Source organism: Chionomys nivalis, chromosome 4, assembly GCF_950005125.1.
Source record: "Chionomys nivalis chromosome 4, mChiNiv1.1, whole genome shotgun sequence".
Lineage (NCBI taxonomy): Eukaryota > Metazoa > Chordata > Mammalia > Rodentia > Cricetidae > Chionomys > Chionomys nivalis.
The window spans coordinates 36,470,160-36,491,550 of record NC_080089.1 but is presented as its reverse complement, the minus strand read 5'-3'; the positions used below and the strand labels follow the sequence as shown (position 1 = coordinate 36,491,550).

At 43.9% G+C, this 21,391-nt stretch overlaps 2 protein-coding genes across 2 annotated transcripts; both read left to right on the top strand.

The window, feature by feature from the left end:
• The first annotated feature begins 1,552 nt into the window (after positions 1–1,552).
• Panx3 (pannexin 3) lies at positions 1,553–8,668 on the top strand. The gene is made up of 4 exons (XM_057768934.1): positions 1,553–1,733; positions 3,437–3,579; positions 5,955–6,169; positions 8,029–8,668. The coding sequence occupies exons 1-4, from the start codon at positions 1,553–1,555 to the stop codon at positions 8,666–8,668; spliced, it is 1,179 nt and encodes a 392-aa protein (XP_057624917.1).
• Positions 8,669–12,639: 3,971 nt separating this feature from the next.
• Positions 12,640–20,374, top strand: Tbrg1 (transforming growth factor beta regulator 1). Its single transcript, XM_057767063.1, has 9 exons — positions 12,640–12,889; positions 14,596–14,666; positions 15,277–15,497; positions 16,363–16,499; positions 16,776–16,922; positions 18,115–18,212; positions 18,465–18,575; positions 19,347–19,489; positions 20,041–20,374. Exons 1-9 carry the CDS (start codon positions 12,743–12,745, stop codon positions 20,184–20,186), a joined length of 1,221 nt encoding a protein of 406 aa, XP_057623046.1. The 5' UTR covers positions 12,640–12,742; the 3' UTR covers positions 20,187–20,374.
• The last annotated feature ends 1,017 nt before the right edge of the window (positions 20,375–21,391 follow it).

Below are 21,391 nucleotides of genomic sequence, written 5' to 3'. Positions count from 1 at the left end.
CTCACAGTCATCCCTTCAGAAAGTGTACCCAAGCCTGAGAAAAGGGCCCACACAAGCCCTGGAAGCAGGCCAAGGCCCGTGGGTAGGGAGCTGCAGAAGCAAGGGTGCTGTAAAGTGGTTTGAATAGCACACCGGTTCGGCATAGCACGGAATGAGCACATCCCATCCGCCCACATACTCCCTGCCCCCCAGGAATAATACAGCCAACGAAGGCCAAAAGGAGGCAAGGGAAGGGTCTTCATTCCCAAGTTTAAGGGCAGTATTACAGACAAGACTGTCTTTGTCTCCAACCCAACCACATATCAACTTGACCCGCCATTTGCTGTTCTCGTCCAATTGCTGTTAGTATGACAAAGTTTCGGATACAATCAACTTAAAGGGAAGAGAAGTTGAGATGGGGACAGAGCTCGCCACACCTGAGGCTTCCTCATTGTAAAAAGGAAAACACAAAGGGAGGGAATGTTTGTTTAGTCCTTGGTTTATTTAGTCCATTGGGAGTGGCACAGTGGCTCATGGCCGAAGCACACAGGAAAAAAGCTGTCCCCAACAAGGACAAGCTCCAGTGTGCTGTACTTGCTCCACCACCACATTCCCAGAGTGTCACAGGCTGGCAGCCAAGCCTTTAACACCGAGGCCCTGTGGACATTTACCAAAATGTAGGGCACGCCGTGGGCTTTACAATCTAGCAAGTACGTTCTCATGCGCACAACCAAGCCAACGTGGTCTCTAACAGACTGGACCTTGAGAGAAGGGAAAATTTAGATAAAGCGACTTACTGGAATAATACAGTTGAAAAATAGGCACTGTTGGATCTCCAGGGACAACTTTTCCTTCCAAAGTTCAAAGGCCGTGGTGTTCCCACTACTCCACACTGTCGGGCCTCCCCCAGCTTCCTGGAGAAAGGGCAAGCTCTATGGAACTGAAAAGTGTAAATATACTGTTGAAAGAAGTCGAGAGTGGGAGAAGGAAAGTTAACATCAAATGCAGGGCAGTTTCTGGGAGGAAGCTCGGACCTTAAGCAAAACTTGGTCACTGAGACAAAGCCTGCTCTATAGGGACAACTATCCTCACTGAATCCTGGGGGCTCCATTCCCACCCCAAACCACAAAATGAGAGCCTTCAACATATTTAAGCAATCTCCACCCAAATTCCACACCAATTACATGGGGGGCTGAGCCCACGGTCCCTCCTTCTCTCGACCACTCTGCTGAAAATATTGTATTAATCAGAGGGCAGCATAAAGCCACAGGGCTTTGCCTGCTGGGAAACAACCCAGGCAAGCGCCTGGCACCAGCCACACGTGAAGCCTGAACCTCCTCCAACGAGGACCCTCTGAGGCTACGCCTTCCTCTAATTGCCAGAGTGTCTAACTGGCTCGGAGCCTGGACAGTTAGGTAGAGAACCATTGCCTGGTCCTAGCACAAATGTGTAAAGCTGGGGCCACCCCTAGGTTGGCTACAAACTAGCTGCGTGAAGCTGTCACTACTTCGCCCCGCCGTTCCCGGATTGTCGAGAGCAGCAGCCTCCTCTGCACCTTGAGCTCGGCAGCATCATGTCACTGGCACACACAGCTGCAGAGTATATGCTCTCTGATGCCCTGCTGCCTGACCGCCGGGGCTCTCGCCTCAAAGGACTGCGGCTGGAGCTGCCCCTGGACAAGATAATCAAGTTCGTCACTGTGGGCTTCCCCTTGCTACTGATGTCTCTGGCTTTTGCCCAGGAGTTCTCATCAGGTAAGAGACCTGACTTCATTCCACCATACACCCTGGAGAAAGTGAGAGCCAACTCCTGTCTGAAGTAGATTTCCTGGCTTTGGGCTGGACTGGATTCCTAAGAGGCAGGTCATGGGTGAGTCTAGGGCACCTACAAAGCAGAAGAACCAAAAAGTTACAAGAGTCAACCTGGAAATCTCACAATAAAGAAGGGGGTGGGTGGAGGAAGGAAAGTATGGGGAGTATGAAGGAGAGAATATGCTCAACATACTATAAATACCTGAAACTAAAAAAAAAACAAAAATTTGAAATCAAAATTACTTCCTCACTTTAGCAGTCATGCATTTTGTGTCAAATCAGTGATACAAACTATTATTTTGGCTTCTAGAGACAAGAGAGGTTGGGACTCCTAGCCCACTGTGAGCACCCCCCCCCACCGTGAACCCTCTTCCCACCCCCACTTGCAGAGTTAATACAGCCTTGTTGGGAGGCACTCAACAAACCCCTATGTCTTTTCCACGACCCTAGACATAAACAGACACTAATGCAGGCACGTTTTCAATGTTGTAAGCACTGAGTTAACTCAGAAAGCCTGCTGGTCTCTCTTCTGCAGTCAATTGGGCCCCTTGTTTTGTTTTGTTTTGTTTTTTCCTGTCTGTGCCCATTAGTTGACAGCAGTTTCTGATGAAATATTCCACCTCTCTCTGCTTCTTCACCTGCAAGAATGGGAACAGGGGTGGTTCCCAGCTCGACCAATTTCAGATAAGAAACAGGAAAGCTAGATCCTCTCGTTCAAACCCATTTCCCTTTCCATGTAGGCATTAGTCCTCTGCATTTTACAAAACAAAAGAGAGTCATTTTTTAATCTGGGAGTAGTACACACACCTGTAATCCCAGCATTCTGGAGCCTGAGGTAGGGGGCTGACAAGTTTGAAGTCAGCCTGAGCCACACAGTGAGAATCTATCCCAAAACAAAGCAACGCTGACAAGATGGCCCGGCAGGTAAAGGCGCTTGCTGCCAACTCTGCCCACATGAGATACAGTTCACACATGGGGGAACTCTGAAACTATGGCAGAAAGACAGAAGCAATTTCTACAAGTCATCTTCTGGCCCTCACAAGTATGACTCAGCCCATGCACACACTTGATACACACATAATAATTTCAAAAATATTTTTAAAGGAAGCCATCTCTGCTGGGTGGTGGTGGCACAGCCTTTCATTCCAGCACTCAGGTAGTCAGAGGCAGGTGGTTCTCTCTGAGTTCTAGGCCAGTCTGGTCTTCAGAATGAGTTCCAGTTTAGCCAGAGCTAGACAGAGAGACCTTGTCTTGAAAAACAAAAACAATAACAAACAAAAAGGATGTCATCATTCTTGAATGGAAATGTCACTATCAAAAGTCAAGCTTTCTGATAGCAAATTGCGGAACTCAAGAAGTCTCTGGTGGCTTCCTATGTGGGAGCCTTGGAGAACTGAAGAGTAAAGGCCCATCAGACCTAAAAGAGCAAGTCAGTGCATTGGTAGCACAGGCCAAACTGTGTGAGCCGTTCCATCACGACACAGCAGTGCAGGGCCTGGAAAGCTGAGACTTGGGCAGAGGGCAAGGCCTGCCAGCCACAGACGGTTACCAAGTCATAAGGATGTCCCCTTGCCCAGAAAGCTCTTGAATGATTTCCATCCCTTTGCTGCAACCCAGGCTGCCTCAAAGTCATGGTCCTTTTGCAGGATCTCCGATCAGCTGCTTCTCTCCCAGCAACTTCAGTGTCAGACAGGCCGCCTATGTGGACAGCTCCTGCTGGGACTCCCTGGCTCACCATAAGCAGGACGAGGCTGGGCAGTACCAGGTGAAGTCTCTCTGGCCTCACAAGGTAAAACACAAGGGTCCTAGCAGGATGGCTTCCTGGCTTGGGAGTGGGGATGGACTAAAGCACCATACCCCTCCCACTGCGCTCTGCCCTTGCCCACTATGCCCTCTTCCACCTCGCTCTGTCTTTGCCCATTTACTTTGGCAGCTGACTTTCATAGTCTGGGGTTCCTCAAATGCCTGTTGATGTCTGGTTGCCAGCTTTCATCTGATTGGAAGTTTTGTGCTTGTGGGCCAGGCTTGCTGACAAGCAGTTTCGGTAAAGGGGATCCCTTTGGTGTACTTCATTGGAAAGAAACTCGGATATTAGTATCTAGTCCTATGCCAGGATTGTCTGCTGTCTCTGAGTCATTCAGTCCTGAGTTGGAGGAGAGGGTTAGACTTCAGTGTGTACCAAGCCTGACTGCTAACCCCCCGGGAACTGAGGCATGGGTCACATCATCTAGTTCTTCGTTCCTCCACCCTTCAGAATAGTTCTCCTGCACATAGTAGACATAAGCATAGAGTGGTTTAGTCTCTCCAGAGACAAAACTTCAAGCCTTCCTTCAAGAATGGGAAAGGGTGGTTGCTTTGCTGCTGTATATTGCAGAAAAATCTGCAGTTCAGCATCTCACATCTACTTATCGGTATCCTATTTCAAACGGACTCACATATACTCTTGCTTTTCAGTTTTACCCGTATCCCTGATTCCTGGTTCTGGGTCGCAGATAGTTTGTTCTTGCCTGGAATCCCTGCCTCTCCTCACACCACACCTTGTATCAGGCAGCTGACCCCCAGTTTTCAATATTTTGCTGCTCTTGCCTTGTCTCCTGTTTGCCTTGTCCTTAAACTTTGTCTTTGTTCTTTCTTGTCATCTTAGAAGGCAAAACCAGAGACTTAGTGGAGGTCAGCAGGCCAAGGCAGTGATGAGCCCACAGATTTGGGAAGAGATTCATGTTAGGAAAGGTCAAAACGCCTGACCGTCGGTGTCACCAGGAAGTGACACCCAGATTCTTTGGTTCCACCCCATTCCTAGGAACACACTCTGTAGAAGTGAAGGCTTTATATTCAGGGGATATTATTTTTTGAATAGGAGTAAAACAATTATAACTTCACTTAAGGCCCCAGTTTATCCATTCTAGTCTTTTTTGTAGATCAGAAAACATACAGAGACAAACAGATACACACTCAGAAAGAGAGAGGGGAAGGGAGAGGGAGGGGGAAGGAGAGAGAGAGAGAGAGAGAGAGAGAGAGAGAGAGAGAGAGAGAGACCTTCCATTTTTTCCTCTAAACTTGCTACTGCAAAGACAAAGCAATCTGGAAGAAACTGTGGGGCAAGGGGTCATCAGGAGAATAAGCTCCTAAGCCTCCCATCCTGCTCCAAATCTTCACTCTTCCACCTGCTGAGTGTGTGGTGTGTGCAGATGCTTGACCTGGCCTTGATGCAGCTTCCCCCACTGTAAATAGACACAGGATGACACCCCACCCATAGCATACTTGTGAAAAACAAGTGAAATAATGCATCCTGTGTGCTGAGCAACAAACGTAGATTCACAAATCCTTCACAAGAAGAGAGTGTGCTATGGATAAAGAAATGGGTCTGCCTCTGTTGAATGCATAAGTATAATAAGAAAACTGAAGAGAAGGCCCTATCCTCCCTGCCCAGGCCACCACAACAAAGGGCAACCTAAACAGAAATGTAAGGTGTCAACAGTTGACTCCTCTGAGGGCTGCAAGAGATATATCTTCTGTCTTGACTCACAGACACACCATCCTGGGTATTCACCATGTATGAATGCCTATCTTCATATGAGGGGAGGAAAGTCTTTAAAAACACCAGTGTAGCTGAGAAGATATGACCTACACATTCTAAAGGTCCATTCCATTATCCTGAAATAACCCCCAAAGAATTCCCAAGGCGCGTGCAGTGCTGTCACTCAACATTGCTGAGGATCCAGAGATTAGAAAAGACAAGCACAGGACAGGACATATAAACGAAACAATATTTTCCCTCCCCTAGAATTCCGGGACCACTGTTGGTCAAATTCTCAGGCTAGATACTCAGTCTGCACTGCTGAGGCAGAGGAGACAGAGATCTCCCTATCAGACACTTTCTATCCTCCATTCCTCTTCAGCTTCCCTTTTGCTTTTCTCCTTGGAGCCCCAGACAGATCATAGATCAGAAAACCCATAGACCATGGATCTGGGTAACATGGAGTGACGAAGTCACTTCTCTACCAGCTACACTATATTATTACATGTGGGCAAAACTTTGGGTAGTTGACTCTTTGCACTCTCTTCCCTTCTAAAGCGGGACTAGGAGAGCAGCAAAGCCCCCACTTAGTCATCATTCAAGGCCCAACATCCTGGCCTCCCTCCTCAACCTTCTCTTCCTTGCAGGCTCTCCCCTACTCTCTACTGGCCCTGGCTGTCGCCATGTATCTGCCAGTACTGCTGTGGCAATATGCAGCTGTGCCGGCCCTCAGCTCTGACCTATTGTTCATCATCAGTGAACTGGACAAGTCCTACAACCGCTCTATCCGCCTGGTGCAGCACATGTTGAAGATCCGGCAGAAGAGCTCTGACCCCCATGTCTTCTGGGATGAGCTAGAGAAGTGAGTTGCTCCCTCTAGGTTTTTCCAACAAACTCTATGGCATATTAAATTGATACCGGTACATAATCATCTTTATATTTCTCTATGCCGTCCCTCTCAAAGAACAAAGTACTCTGTTCCTCCCTTCATTCTTGGAGGGGATGACCTCCTCATTCCTGAAGACAGAAGAGGAACAGACTGGGCTTTAGGGATTAATAGCTCCAAAATATTACTTTGAATACCATTCCCTTGCTCAGAAACCTCGGCTAACTAACTCCCCCATGCTTAACAACAACAACAACAAAAAAAAAAAAAAATGTTGAAAGTCTCAAATATCTGTCCAAGGCCTCAATCACAGTGTCAACTACTTTTCAAACTTCTAGTTACAATTTGAGTATTCCTAATCCCCAAATTGACCAGTGTTCCAAAATCGAATTTTTAAAAAATATTCCAAGTATTCCATGTATGAAACCCACAAAGAAAAATCTGAGATACTCCCAGACCTGAAAGATCTGGGATATGGGATACTTAACTTAGTCTGGACAATAAGTAGTTTCCCCCTTATCCCTGAGAATATCATTGATGGAATTAGTCCTTCATTTATCTAAGTACCAGGCTTTGATAGTGTGTGTGTGTGTGCGCGCACGCGCGCGTGTGTGTACATGCACACACGTGCACACATGTAGATGTTCAGGAAGGACAGGGACAAAGGCAACAAAGCTCTACTTACCAGTGTGGGGTTAAGAGTCTATTGAAGGAAATCAGGCAGCAAGTAAGCAAGGTACACACATAAAATACATTTTCATAGATGACAAACAGTATGAAGGAAAAAGGTAACAGAGGGCAAGGGAACTGGGAAGCTAAGAGATAAAAACAGTGCAGTTTTTAAATATGTCTGTTGTGGCCAGGGGAGGCAGTGAAAGGGGAGTTTAGCTAAGATTTGTGATCGTGTTCTGTCTCGTGTTCATGTGCTTGCTATGTCCTCAAAAAAAGCTCTGCTCTACCATTTTGGAACCCATATTTAAGCCGATATTCTCTCTCATGGCTTCTGAACACTCGAACTTACACTGCTTTTCCATCTCCTAATATTCACAACTGTTATGGTTTATGTGCGCTCAGCAACAAGCATTAATGTTACTGTAGATGACAGATCTTATCTGCCCTTCCCCTCAAGGCAGACACTAAAGCTTCCTCAAAGCATAGACGGGCTTACCTGTACCTCCCCGGTTCTCTGCGTTGTTAATGTTTTCATCTGTATAAAATGAATGAACTGGCCTCAAAATCATACTCAGAACACAGAATTCTATTATTTACATTCCCAATCATTATTGCTTTGTAAGTCCTACTTTGAGCTTCAGTTAACTTTGTTGGAAAGGAACTCACTCAGACTGTGATCATTCATACTTTATTGATCATCCCTGGATTTAAGACACTGTATTTAATGTTTGGAGAGCTGGAGAGTACTCACACACACCCTCTAGGTGAAGAATTGTGGTTATGATCATGAAGGGAATATAGATTTTCATGGATACTAAAAATGTCATGCTTGGGGCTGGGGAGATAGATCAGCAGGTAAAGCCACTGGCTGCTCTTGCAGAAGACTGGAGTTACTTCTTAGCACTCACATGGCTGCTCACAACATCTGTAACTCGGTCCTGGGAGATCCAACGCCCTCTTCTGGCTTCTTCAACAATGTACGCATGTAGCGCACAAGCAGATGTGCAGGCTAATTACCCATGTGCATAAAATTAAAAAAAAAAAAAAGGTTAAAAAAATAATGTCATGTTAGACACACAGACCTGCTAGTCTCCCACATGACTTTTGGGATGTGGTTCTAAAATGATGCTTCCTAACGGAGCCTTCTTTCTTCCCCTGCCCAGGGCCCGGAAAGAACGATACTTTGAATTTGCCTTGTTAGAGCGGTACCTGGCATGCAAGCAGCGCTCCCATTCGCTAGTGGCCACCTACCTCCTGAGGAACTCCCTCTTACTCCTCTTCACTTCAGCCACTTACCTATACCTTGGCCACTTCCACTTAGATGTCTTCTTCCAAGAAGAATTCAACTGCTCCATCAAGACAGGGCTGCTACATGCTGAGACCCATGTGCCAGAGCTGATCACCTGCAGGCTGACCTCCCTGTCTGTCTTCCAGATCGTTAGCCTCTCCAGTGCAGCAATATACACCCTACTGGTTCCAGTAATAATATACAATCTCACACGGCTATGTCGGTGGGACAAACGGCTCCTCTCCATCTATGAGATGCTGCCAGCTTTTGATCTCCTCAGTAGAAAGATGCTGGGATGCCCCATCAATGACCTCAATGTGATCCTTCTTTTCCTCCGAGCTAACATCTCTGAGCTCATCTCTTTCAGCTGGCTTAGTGTCTTATGTGTGTTGAAAGACACAACCACCCAGAAACACAACATTGACACAGTGGTTGATTTTATGACCTTATTGGCTGGGTTAGAACCCTCAAAACCTAAACATCTCACCCAACAGATGCATGATGAACACCCATAGTTAAGAAAGGAACCATGGAGAGATGAGTTTTGTATAAAGTTACTCTCCTTCTTCACAAGCTATACAAAGTAAAAGACCAAAAAATAATAAAGATGATGATAATTATATCCACATAAAATCACTAAGGTTAGGTCAGCTGAATATCCTGTATTTATAAGAAGATAGAATCAATGCATGAATATTCAATGTGAAGTCTAGAAATGAAGAGTCAAAGAACAGAAAAATTAGGTCTAGAGAATTCTGAGGACAGTGACACCGAATGAATAAATTGAGTGAAGTCTAGACTTCGAATGCAAAAAGACTCTAAAGGCCATTTATGGAGGAAAATTCTCACAATATCCACTCACTCTAGAAGTCATGCTTGCCTCACCCCAATGGGCAGGTAGAGCAATTTAATAAGAGATAAGTAAGGATATGAAACCCCTGGAAACACTTTGATTTGCCTGTCCATCTTGCTCTGAAGACACCTTCAGCCTTGTCAAACCCTCCATTGCCTGCAAAGCAAGACAAGAAATGACTTTAACTTGCAGTCTGCTTGTGGGATATAAGGACAGAAGCAAAGACCATGAATGGAATCTTTAGGGAACAAATATACTTTTAATTATATAAACTGGCCTCTTTTCCACAGGGCTCAGATTACAGACTATGAACATTTTCACAAGTATTAATAGTTCAAGAGATTCCACACCTTCACCTAGAGTCAACAACTGAAGGATAGTAGGTTAAGGGGCTCGCTGCCAAGCCTGATGACCTGAGTTCAATCCTGGGACCCAAATGATAGAAAGAGAAAACTGATTCCTGCAAGTTAGCTTCTGATCTCCACAAGTAAATAAATAAATAAATAAATAAATAAATAAATAAATAAATGTCGAACATCACGTTGATCCACTTCTGTACGTTCTCCGTTTCACTACTCCATCCTTGCATCTAACTGCCAAAGCTTTGCTCTGATTCCGTAGGCTGTGCTTTACCCACAATACCATGGTGCCTCTTAATGAAAATTTTTAGCTCTGTGTTCTGTATTTCTTTTTTTTTCATTTATTTTTTGTTCTGTATTTCTTAAGAGAATTTTTAAACAAGCCATTTAGATCCCTCTTCATATAGGTAAGTAGAAAAGTCATGTTACTTCTGACAAACTCAGGTAAATTTACCTAAAGCAAGCCAAGAGCTCATCAATGGCATTAATAAAAGTCTTGTGCCATTATGAAAGCCCAACTGCTCAGTGAGTATAGAAGCCTTTGGTGCTGTACGCACTGCCCACTACTTAAGTCTCTCTCTCCTCTTGCTTCCCCATTAGATAAGAAGATGGATGGATATCAGTGGAGGAGCCAGGAGAAAGCAGCCCTCGGAAGCAGTCCAAGCCGTTTTTGTTTGTACAATTTAACCAAACTACTTTAAAATTCTATCTTCAGCTTTCAATTTTAAAATTAATAGAATGACTGGACTGTACTATAGAATGACATAGCCTTCTTAACTAACAGACAGACATGAGATTCGTCATTGCACTTTGAAAACCTCAAATAGAAATTAGATATGAGGGAACCAAAACAAACAAACAAACCACAGCTGCATTTTGGTAGTTGTGTCTCCTGACAACAGAATGTGTCTTTGCAGTTAGAAATCCTTGAAGCCACAGATAAGTAGTTCCCACTATATCAAAAACCAAAACACCAGGGCACTTTGATATACACGTACCCTAGCAAAGTATCTCTGTCCTCAAAAGATCTCAGCTCATTATAATAGTATTTACATTCTGGTTTTGATAATACTACCACACCTACTCCTCCTTCTCTTTCCTCCCTCCTCCCTTCCTCCTTCACCTTCGTCCCCAGCCCTTTAACCCACCACTGCATGAATATTTCTAGAGAGGATCATGGGAAGAAATACCATAAAAAGGAAATATGATCCTCATGCTTTGAGAAGAAAAACAAGTCATCTTACTTCACGAAGATGTTACTCACGTCTAACTTCATTAAAATCCACAACACAGAACCCTCTGGACGACTGTCCACATACACACACCCTCAGACAGCACACTTCCATCTCTCTCTGGAGGGCTTGCTTTGCATGCTAAATAAACTCCTGTCTAAACTCTTGTCTTTAAACTGAATTCTTTCCTTCCATAGACTGGAAGCTAGAAGCCAACCCCATTAACAACTACATATAGCTTTCACTGTAATCACTTGTAGCACCCATGCTTCTCACAACACTGAGTATTTGGACATACAGTCTCCCCTCCAAGGTGCCCTTCTCTGCCATTTACTGTGCCAACAACTACTTCTATTTTAGGGTGCCCAGGAGAAGCTCTTTCAAGAATTCTTCCTATTTTCTTCCTCTTTCCCTGGATAGTTATTGCCATACCTAGCAAAAATCTACTTCAGAAATAAACTTTCATACTATATCAATGAAGTTTTCTAATGGTTATATCATGGTAGACACTAATCTGCACAAATTAGTGAAAGAACAAGTTAGTCAGTAGCAACACATAGTTTGGAACTCACAAACTCATTTACATAGCCCAATATCAAAATGTTTTGGCCACAGAGATGTGTGTCACACGAACTGACCAAAAAAGTCAAACAATGTACAAATAAAGTCAAACAAAGTCTATAAGAACAAAACACAGCTAGACAAAAACAAAAATCAAACAACCAAAAATAACATTTTTTAATAAGAATAAAGTCCGTTTCGGTTACTATGACTGTTTTCAGGTTCCAAGCTAAGATTCCAGTACATATTTCCTAAGACAGTGTATTTTGTAGTCTTTCATAATTCTGACAGTTTCCAAAGCTGAATCTACAGGACCGCCATGGGTACATTTGTGAAGACAATGTTGCATCCTTAAACACACTCGGGTCAATCAAAAGTCATTTAAAACATGGGCAGTCACAGGAGAATATCTACAAGCTGTTTCTCTGTGTGAAATCCATTTTGTCCAAGGGTGGCAATGGCACACGCCTTTAATCTCAGTACTCAGGAAGCAGAGGCAGGCAGATCTCTGTGAGTTGAAGGCCAGCCTGGTCTACAGAGCCACAAAAAGAGACCCTGTCTTAAAAAACAACAACAACAAATCCATTTTGTCAATACTCCAACTGTTTTACAGCTTTCAGAGATGAAGTACCTGGGTCATTTACTCTGTTGTTTTTATTAGTATTAGATTTTTCTTTAGTAATCAGAGAACTTGTAAATTACATCTTTCTGAGTTTTCATGTACAACCTTAAATGTCTAGACTTTGAGAATTTAACAGCAATTCTCTTCTACATCAGGACACTACTTTGGAAATTCCACCCATCTCATTACTTATATTGTTTTCAGAGGAAAAAAAACGTAAACAAAAGGCTCAGTCAACTGGTTTATAACACTGCTAAAAGAATGTAAGCCTGCTGTCCAGTCTAGGCCAATCTTGTACTTAAAGATTTGTCCGCTGGCCTTAGTTATAAACATTAAACTTAACTATTAAAAAAATAATAATACTGTGCATGTGAATAAAAATACTCTAGGTTTCATTCAAAAACCACTGAATGCCGACTTTGTGCTAACATTTTATTAAAACTGTTTGCTAACTAGACAGCAAGCTTTGAAACAATCGAGGTCTTTTTTTTTCCCCTATCCCCAAAGTTCACAACACTTGTATAAGTAGAATAAACGGGAAGCTGAGTTCCAGCACTAATACTCAAGTCTCCTAAAAGTCAGGAAGGTCTGCTCAGAGGAACTGGAAAACGCAGACGTTAACTAGCACCCGCCTGAGCGCAGAGAGAACGGGAGAGTCCGCAAGGGTTTTGTGTTTTAATCTGTTTTTCTTCCACTACGGCCCACACTAACACCCGGGTAGGACCGATCCCTTCCAGCCTCAGCTTCTCCCCGTAGCCGTGAACCACACCTCTCCGCCAAGTCCGCCCTGGCCCGGACCACCCGCAGCTCCCAAGCCCGGAAGTTACACGTGGCCAGAGTCTTGCGTAACTTCCGGCGCGGCTTCCTTGGGACCCTGACGCGGAAGTGCCGGGGAGTACCTGCTGGTGTCACCTCCCCTCCATGCCCCCCGCAGCCCCACGCCCCCCAGCTGGGGCCGGATCATGAGCCTGCTGGGCGGCCTGGCTTCCGAGCCGCGCACCCCGCTGTCCAACAAGGCCAGGATGAAAAAGCTCCCGAAGAAGAGCCAGAACGAGAAGTACCGGTTGAAGTACCTGCGGCTGCGCAAAGCAGCCAAGGCTACGGTGTTTGTGAGTCTGGGTTCAGCCGCTCTCTCCCTGGGACTGTTCTGCCCACCTGTTCGTCACCTAGAGAAACAGTTCAGGCCAGCGTTAGTTTCATCACTTATTAGTCCCCCATCGTTGGATAAGTTGTCATTTCTCTAGTCCTGCCTACTCCTCTGTAAATGAGGACTGCAAAGTGTCCCGCCAGTAAACTGTAATCGTTACCTTTTTGCTACGTTTTAATTTTCTAGATGAGCTCAGCATTAAGTGTCTTTTAATGCGAGAACACTTGAAGCTCAAAGAGATCGTTTGCCCGGACTCCAACTCGAATATCCTGATTAGTTTATGATTTACACTACACAGCCTAATTCCTAAGCACGCCCCAACCCATCGCCATCGCCGTGACTGACACCTTGCTTAAATGGGACCTGAATCTTTCAGGGTTGTAGCTGCCTTTGACGTGTCTTCCAGGTGTTTCTGCCTCCCCTCTTCCTGATACTGGGGAAATTAAAGTTGTCACATAAGGACTCACACTATGGCCCTGTTGTCCAGGTGTATCTGCACTTCCTGCCTTAATTGTAGGGATTTCAGATATAGTCAATGAATTGTTTTGCCCACAAAACTTACTAGGGTCTGATATGTCTAATACTCAGACTATCCTGGCTTAACCTAAGTCAGCTCTGTGCTTGGAAATACGTCTACGTTCCAAATGCTCTCACGCATCTGAATCAGTAGTTTAACTCTTTTTTCTACAAAATTTCAATTAAATATAGGCCTTTTAGATGCATCAGCAAAAGCTTGAACATTAAATTTGTTATTCCTAAGACATTAATATTTGTATGTGTTGTGTTGAAAAAAAATAAGAAAAGTAAATGATCGCAACACCTTACTTACTGTTCCCTTTCGTCACTTCCTGTCAGTTGCCTAATGCTTACAATTTATTTTAAAGATTATGGTTCTTTGAGTATATGAAAATCTTGTGAAGCCAGAGGATGTTCTGAACACTGAACTAAGTTCCACCTGTGAAGCACCTAAATGGGTGTTTCCTTCAGAACTGGTTTTAAGATAGACTGAGTCATCAGTAAAGAATGGTGATAAGGATTTTACACGCAGTATTTAATTTCTTTTAGATTGTCAAGATCAAGGCTGATGCGCATAGCTGATCCTTAGAGTTCTGTAGTGGTGTAATTCTGAGTATAGGTAGTGTGTCGTTTTCTCTCCAAAGGCTACACTAACTGGAGTGACCACATACCTTGATTGGTATTGATGACAATCCTGGTGTACCATATTGTTCTGACATATACATTAAGAATGCCCCTATTCGTCGGAAGGTGTCCACTCACTGGATAAGAAATTATGTAATTTCTCTGCCTACAGTAGAACCCAAACACTTTACCTATTTTATTTCTTTTATTATTGATGTGTGTGTGTGCCACCGAACACATGTAAAAGTTAGCAGACAACTGTCAGGGGTTGTTTCTCTCCCTCCACTATGGATTCTGGGGATCAAATCAAGTTGTGCTTGCATAGAAGGTGCCTTTCCCTGCTCAGCCATCTCCCAGTCCTGTAAAGATGTACTAATAGCTTGTGTGCAGAATAGAATAGCATTTCCCTTTTATCCTGAAGCACAGATGGGATTTTGTTTGTTTGTTTGAGATATAGATCTTGTTCCCCGAAAATGGCTTCATTTTAAAATTCATTTGATGTGATTACAGTCCGTTTTTTTCTTAAAGGAAAATGCTGCTATTTGTGATGAAATTGCTCGTCTTGAGGAAAAATTTCTTAAGGCAAAAGAAGAAAGAAGGTAAATTAGCTTCATTTTGTTGTTGTTATTTTTATTAGTGATCGATATGGAGATTTTTTTCTCCAGTGGATTCTTGCACATAGCACAACCACTTGAAGCAATACAAAGAAACTCCAAACCTGTGGTGTTTCTACCTAAGCTTTGTTGGGCTCTGATGGCAAGAGAGTTCTTCCTCTCATCTTTCTGACAGAGCCTTCTTCTACATGTAATTATCACTTCCCAGTTAGGAAAACCAAGGGGTAAAATACATAATACTCATTCTACAAATATTTGGTCTGTGCTTCCCTATGCAAAGCACAGTGGGTATGTGGATACCTCTACCTCCTGTGAACACCCTTCAGACACCTCAGGCCTTCCACCCTAAAGGAAGAAGAGCCCTGCTGGCGCAAGAGAAACTCTAGCCATTATCTCAATTTCTTGAGTATTGATTATCCTCTGGGGCTTCATTGTCTCCAGATTCCAATGAGAACCTTATTGTTTGAGTGTGATAATCATTGTATATATTTCTGTACTTCCCAATACTTAAGTAAAATGATGAATTGAGAAAGAAAAAAAAAAGAAAAACAAAGCCAGAACATCACGCCTCTCCTCCCGTTCCTCTCAACCTCAGATACTTGCTGAAGAAGCTCCTCCAGCTTCAGGCTCTAACTGAAGGGGAACCCCAGGCTGCAGTTCCTTCCCACAGCTCCACTTTGCCCCTGGCTTATGGGGTGGCCAGCTCTGTGGGAACTATCCAGGGAACTGGGCCCAGCACTGGGGCCGAGGAACCATTTGGGAAGAAATCCAAGAAGGAGAAAAAAGAAAAGGGCAAAGAGAACAACAAACTGGAAGGTATTTTAAGAAGACAGTGTATCCATTGTCTCAGCGACTACACTGATAGCAAAGACCTGGTAGACTAACTGGTCGGCACAGGGGCCACTTGTGTTTCATGAAGTTCCTTAGAGTCCCTGAGAAACACATGTGCTATAGAAGCTACTTTGAAGAGATCCTGGTTAGGCCTGATAGATGGGGATAAGCAGCCGCAGGCCTCTGCCCCTCATCTTGTGCCCCTGCTCTCTGGACTGCATTCACTGCTCTTCCCTAAAGGCAGGGTGGCCTTTTGAGCACACTGCTGTCCTTCAGGAATTCTGGTAGTACAGTGGAGGAGCACTTTAAACATGTAAGATTTTTAGCAGCACAGTGCTTAGGTTAGAATTGGTTACTGTTATAGGCTGTTAGATTCTTGGGCTTTGGGGGACAGGTCCATATGGCTATTTAGTGAACACAGATGGTATCTCAGTTACAGCTGGTGGTGGTTCTACTTAGTGATTTCTCAACTTGACAATTTTATGAAAGCAGTATGCATTCAGTAAAAATTGGACTTTGAATTTTGATCTTTTCTTAGGATAGTGATATGCAGTGTGATATTCTGATATTAGCTAATAACATCAAGCTACAGCTTCTAGACAGACACATACTTGTAGAAACACTTGATACTCCACAGTGTACTCTGTTGTCATGATACTTGTTAAGTATATCATATGTATTAATTTACAGTATTTTCAACTTATGATCAGCTTAAGGTATAAAATGCCATCATAAAAAGCATCTGTATAAACCAAGATTTGCTTTCTGTCTTTACCATTCATATGTAAATTTCCCCTCCCCTTGGCAATGGAAGGGACCTAAAGTGGGTGACCCCAGATTTGCGTTTCAGTTCTGAAGAAAACATCCAAGAAAAAGAAAATGGAGGGAGGTGCTCGCAAGCTGGTTCGGCCCATTGCTTTGGATCCCTCAGGACGGCCTGTGTTCCCCATCGGACTAGGGGGTCTAACAGTATATAGCCTGGGGGAGGTGAGTGAGACCAGCACATAGACAGATAATCAGAACCATGGGAGTGGGGTTGAGCCTTCCCTGTTCCCACTGGCAGCAGCCCTTTGCTGATCCATACCAACCCCAGAAAATCTTTCGGCCCTACGAAACCAGGTCAGTTTCATCTGCTCACAGCCATCACTTTCTCTTGGATTTGTCACTCTTTGCAGCCCCACAGTGGCTCTAAAGGCTACCATAGTAAACTGGGCCTCTAAAGCCTTAAGTGACCTGAACTCGGAATTGGGGAATTTTTTATAGATCATCACCAACCGACCTGGCTTCCATGATGAGAGTGCCATCTACCCTGTGGGCTACTGCAGTACTCGAGTGTTTGCCAGCATGAAGTACCCAGACCAGAAGTGTCTGTACACCTGTCAGATCAAGGATGGTGGTGTGCAACCCCAGGTATCCCCCACATGATTATTTTCCTTTCTTGTTATTTCTTTCTGTTTTGAGAACTTCTTTTATCCTTGACTTCTTGACTATTTACTTATTCTGACAGACTGTAAGATACTATAGTCATCATTTATACAATACCAAGATGCAGAAAACCTGTCACAGCTGTACTTCTGGGTGTTTGATATGGGATACAAATTTGTTTTTAATTCATTAGGTGATATCTTTTCCTTAAACCATAGTAATTTTACCACATATACTGTTACTGTTTGAGGCTAGAACGAGTTGGCTTAGGTTAAGTGCAAATTCAAACAGAAATCATTTGATAAATTATTGCTTCAGCTAAGATACAAGGACCCTCAGCTGCCAATCAAGAACACTAAGCTGGAGGCATGATAAGGACCCTTGAGTTGGAACCTGAGCTTACCTAACTGTGGGAAACTCATCTGTGTCACAGCTCTGGCCCATGGAGCTAGTGTTTGACATCATTTCAGCTACACAGCCTGCTCCACAGAAAGTATGCTAATAGGGAAAGTTACCATTGTGTGCTGTACCACATTTTCAACATCTGTAAGTGCGGCACATATCCAATCAGAGTCTTAGTAGAATTTTAATGAAAATCACATGATTCTTCATTTCCTCTGGGAGACAAAATGCTAAAAGAAAAATTTACTGTTCTTAGGTCACTAATCAAACAAGATTCTATTTTTTAGTATAATATGATTGATTTATAATAAAAAATTGGCTTCAATTTTTCCCCCAACATTAGGTGGCTTTAGTTTGATAATATCAAGTATTGGCAAAGATAAAGAAAAACAAATACACAGTGAAAATTGGCAAAGTATCCTTTGGCCCAGAATATTTCTAGGTACGCTTGTATTTCCCAGAGAAATAGAGTGTGACATAGAACGTGTTCATTTCTGTAAAGTACTAGTTTTATTTGGACTTGGGGCTCTAAGTGGATAGAAAGGTATGGAGCAAGTTCAGTGCTGACCAAAAGTCAAACAAAATACAGAGAATCAGAAGTCATAGGATTTTCTGTTTACTTGGGTTTGAATTTTTAACAACATTGTAAGATGCTTTTGTGCCCATTTCCTGGCATGTTGTGCAGCAGCTTTAGAGACTGGGGCTGTTTACAGGAGTCATACAGCTCTACCTCTCTCCCCTTGTAAATTGACCTAGTTGTTCCTGTCATTCTCAGTTTGAGATTGTTCCTGAAGATGACCCCCAGAACACCATCGTCGGGTCTTCTGCAGATGCTTGTTATGAAGAACTGGTCAGGGCCATCAGTGTTGCAACGTAAGTTGTCCACCAGCTAGAGGACTCACAAAAAGGTTCACCATTGGTATAGTTGAGACATTTCTCTCTCAGTGCCTGGAGATCTCTTGCTTTATAGAAACCTAAGCTGTATCCTTAGACTCTTCAGCTCCTGGCCTCAGAGGATATTAGGAAAGCCTAAGTGTGGTGTCTGCTCATACTGCTGTTCCATTCTTAAGCCTGTCTTCTTCTCCTCCTAAGCTCTCAAGTTAAAGCTCTCTCTCTTCTGCTTAGGGGGAAACTGATGCCTAACCTACTTTCATGTGGTGCTGAGTTCTTCGGGTTTTCCCATCCAATCATCCACAACCTGATTCAGAGTTGTCCGGAAGCTCAGAACTGTGCCAAGTAAGTGGGAGCCAAAACTGTTCCACTGGTAGGCGCTCAGCTGCCTGCGGAGCAGGGTACTTTGTTCGTGTGTGCATTTCTGTGTCAGAGGTGTGCTTGTTCCTTTATCGTGTGCCACAACGGTGACCCACTTATCCACCTAGATGGGTGAGCAGGAGCCAATTACCCAGTGTGCTCTGTATCCAAAATGCTAGAGGAGACAACTTCAGTTTGGGGTTTTTTAAGACTTTCTATGCGGGCCAGGTGTGGTGGTGCGCACATATAATTCCCATTTTTGGGAGGCAGAGGCAGGTGGATCTCTGCATTCCTGTCTTCAGATCAAGTTTGGGCGGCGGGGGGGGGGGTGACTTTATATGCACAAGAGGTAACTTGGGGACAAAACCTAAGTCTAAATAGGAAAGCCAGTTGTTTGCTATACACACTACTAATACACCCTGGACAGGTTTATATAATATTTTTAGTGCACCTTCATTTTAATTGTGACCATCCCTTGAGGTATAGAATTTCCCATTGTTTTCATGGTTACACAAAATGTGTTGGGATTCTCAAATTAAGGCTGCTCAATTTGTGCCATTTTGTGTACTGTGGAGCACTGTCACCTGTCACCAGAGGCTTGCCTGCTCAGGTTTGCTTGGGTTGTTTTTCTTAGCTGATGCTTTTTAGATATATAGCGGAGGAAGACCAGATGAAAAAAAAAGTTGATCCATTTGGTAGGAAGGGTTATTGTGGACTGACAGCCAGCTCTCCAGGATGACTCCCTTTGGTCCACAGTTACCAGTGGGTGAAATCTGATGCATGCAGACCCAGGAAGGGGCAGCTCTCCCAGGAGCTGCCAGAGAATGATGCGGCTATGAGCCTTGAAGCCTTTCAGACGCAGCCCTTTGATGATGACCATGAGGATTCCATTCTGCCAGGTATCTTAACTTTCCCTTTCTGGTTTGAACACCAACCATCATTAGACTACTGCACCCTCATCACACATTGGCGGGCAGTAAGTAGCATGCTTCATTGAGCCAGCCATAGAAAGTGAGAGTAAGGGGGATGGGAAGCCTGCCTGGGGCTCCCGTGTTACCCACAGAACCTACCCAGAAACTTCACTGTCTCATTCTGTAACTTAAGTGAGACCGATGCAAACTAGCAGGGTTTGCTGTACAGGGAATAAAACTTGGGGTGAAGGCAAAGGCCAGTGATGGTTTCTGACCCTGCCCTATGAAATGGTCGGGAGCTCGGGGATTTTAGGATCCTTTAAGGGATTTAGGGGATTTTAGGTTTGTGTGTATGACAGTTCACTACATCTGTTCATCTTTGTTCCACAGTTAAAGGAAATACCTGTCTATTTACCAACCAAAGGCAAAACAGGGTTGACTTTTACAAGTGTGAGGAATTAAGAGGCTGTGTATGCATCCAAGCTAAACAGTCCTGAGATTCCCAGGCAACGATGCGATTAAGGAATTGTTTTTTTCAGGATCCCTGGACCTGCCTGAGCTTCAGCATGAAGCCTTTGTGTCGTCTTACCAGCCAGAGTTCCTGACACATGAGCCCTTGGTGGACACTGACCTGCAGCATCTCAAGTCTCCATCACAGTGTAGCCCAATGCAGTCTTCAGACTGAAGAGGGCAGAGCCCACTTCCTTTCATCATGAGTTTTTAACTTAAACTTACTGTATGTGGAAGGAGGCAGCAATTGAGAAGCAGAGACAACATTAACACATTTCCCGTGGCTGTTCCTGTGCTGACAGTGTGCCCTGGGATAAAACTTCAGTTGCTTTTATTTTTAGTAATAAATATCTCTTGACAGTTCTGCTTATTTTTATCTTCTTGTAGTCAGGATATGATCACTTTTGCTCCGTTCTCCCTGAAGTAAACTTAAGTCTATGTAAACGTACTTAGTCTGTTGGGCTGCTATAACAAATTTCCATGCTCTGGGTAGCTTATAAACAACAAATTTACTCCTCACAGTTGGGAGTCTGGGAAGTCAAAGTTCAAGATGCCTGGTGATAGCTTGTCCCGGGTTCTTAGCTAATTGCTTTGCTTTGACTGTAAGTGAAAGGGAGAGGGTAGACTTTTAATCTCAGGGCCGTGGGTTCGAGCCCCATGTTGGGTGCCAAATGAAACACAATTAATAAAAACGTAGAGACAGAAATTGGGGTTCAACCTGAAGGTCAGAAAAGCAAAACAGCCAGCCACTGGCTCTTACATCTACCTCAGTCCAAAATGGTGATCCTGCCTCCAGGAATCCTCAGAATGAGACTGTGAGAGCTGTCTCCTCCTGTGTTATATTCCTCTCTAGGGCTGGGATTCAAGGCATGCACCACTACTGCCCAGTTTCTATGGCAACTAGTGTGTCACCACTGGTCTGTAAGGCTGACCAGTGTGGCTGTTTTACTCTCTGAACTTCAGGCAAGCTTTATTTATCAAAATACAAATATATCCCTACAGTTATGCAGAGCTATTTGGACCTAATCTCCCTAAGACTGTAACATCACAGAGGGATTCGCATTAGCAAAGTAAGTTCATGGCAGCTGCTGATTCTTGAAGTAAGCAGAAAGTCTAACAACTCGATACACTAAATGCTAATCCTAGTTAGGAATATTGAGTCACCAGCCCCTGTAACCCAGGCCCTGGCTTTATTTTCTTGTCAGTATCAGTAGAAAAGTTCTGCTTATCTCCAAACTGGGAATCCATATATTTTTGTCGAGTTTCGCACATCTTTTGAGGGGATAAATATCCTCTGTAACTCAGTTCCTTATGAAAGAATGCACTTGTACCCAATGTTAACACAAGTTCAGATACAACATAGTTAAGGATTAGTTCCCT

Excerpts from the sequence above, each read along its gene's own strand:
- Panx3 (XM_057768934.1), top strand. The coding sequence starts at position 1,553 with ATGTCACTGGCACACACAGCTGCAGAGTATATGCTCTCTGATGCCCTG. Across the intron at positions 1,734-3,436 it reads TGCCCAGGAGTTCTCATCAG|GATCTCCGATCAGCTGCTTC; the intron begins GTAAGAGACCTG and ends GTCCTTTTGCAG. Across the intron at positions 3,580-5,954 it reads AGTCTCTCTGGCCTCACAAG|GCTCTCCCCTACTCTCTACT; the intron begins GTAAAACACAAG and ends TCTTCCTTGCAG.
- Tbrg1 (XM_057767063.1), top strand. The coding sequence starts at position 12,743 with ATGAGCCTGCTGGGCGGCCTGGCTTCCGAGCCGCGCACCCCGCTGTCC. Across the intron at positions 14,667-15,276 it reads AAGGCAAAAGAAGAAAGAAG|ATACTTGCTGAAGAAGCTCC; the intron begins GTAAATTAGCTT and ends TCTCAACCTCAG. Across the intron at positions 18,213-18,464 it reads AGGGCCATCAGTGTTGCAAC|GGGGAAACTGATGCCTAACC; the intron begins GTAAGTTGTCCA and ends TCTTCTGCTTAG.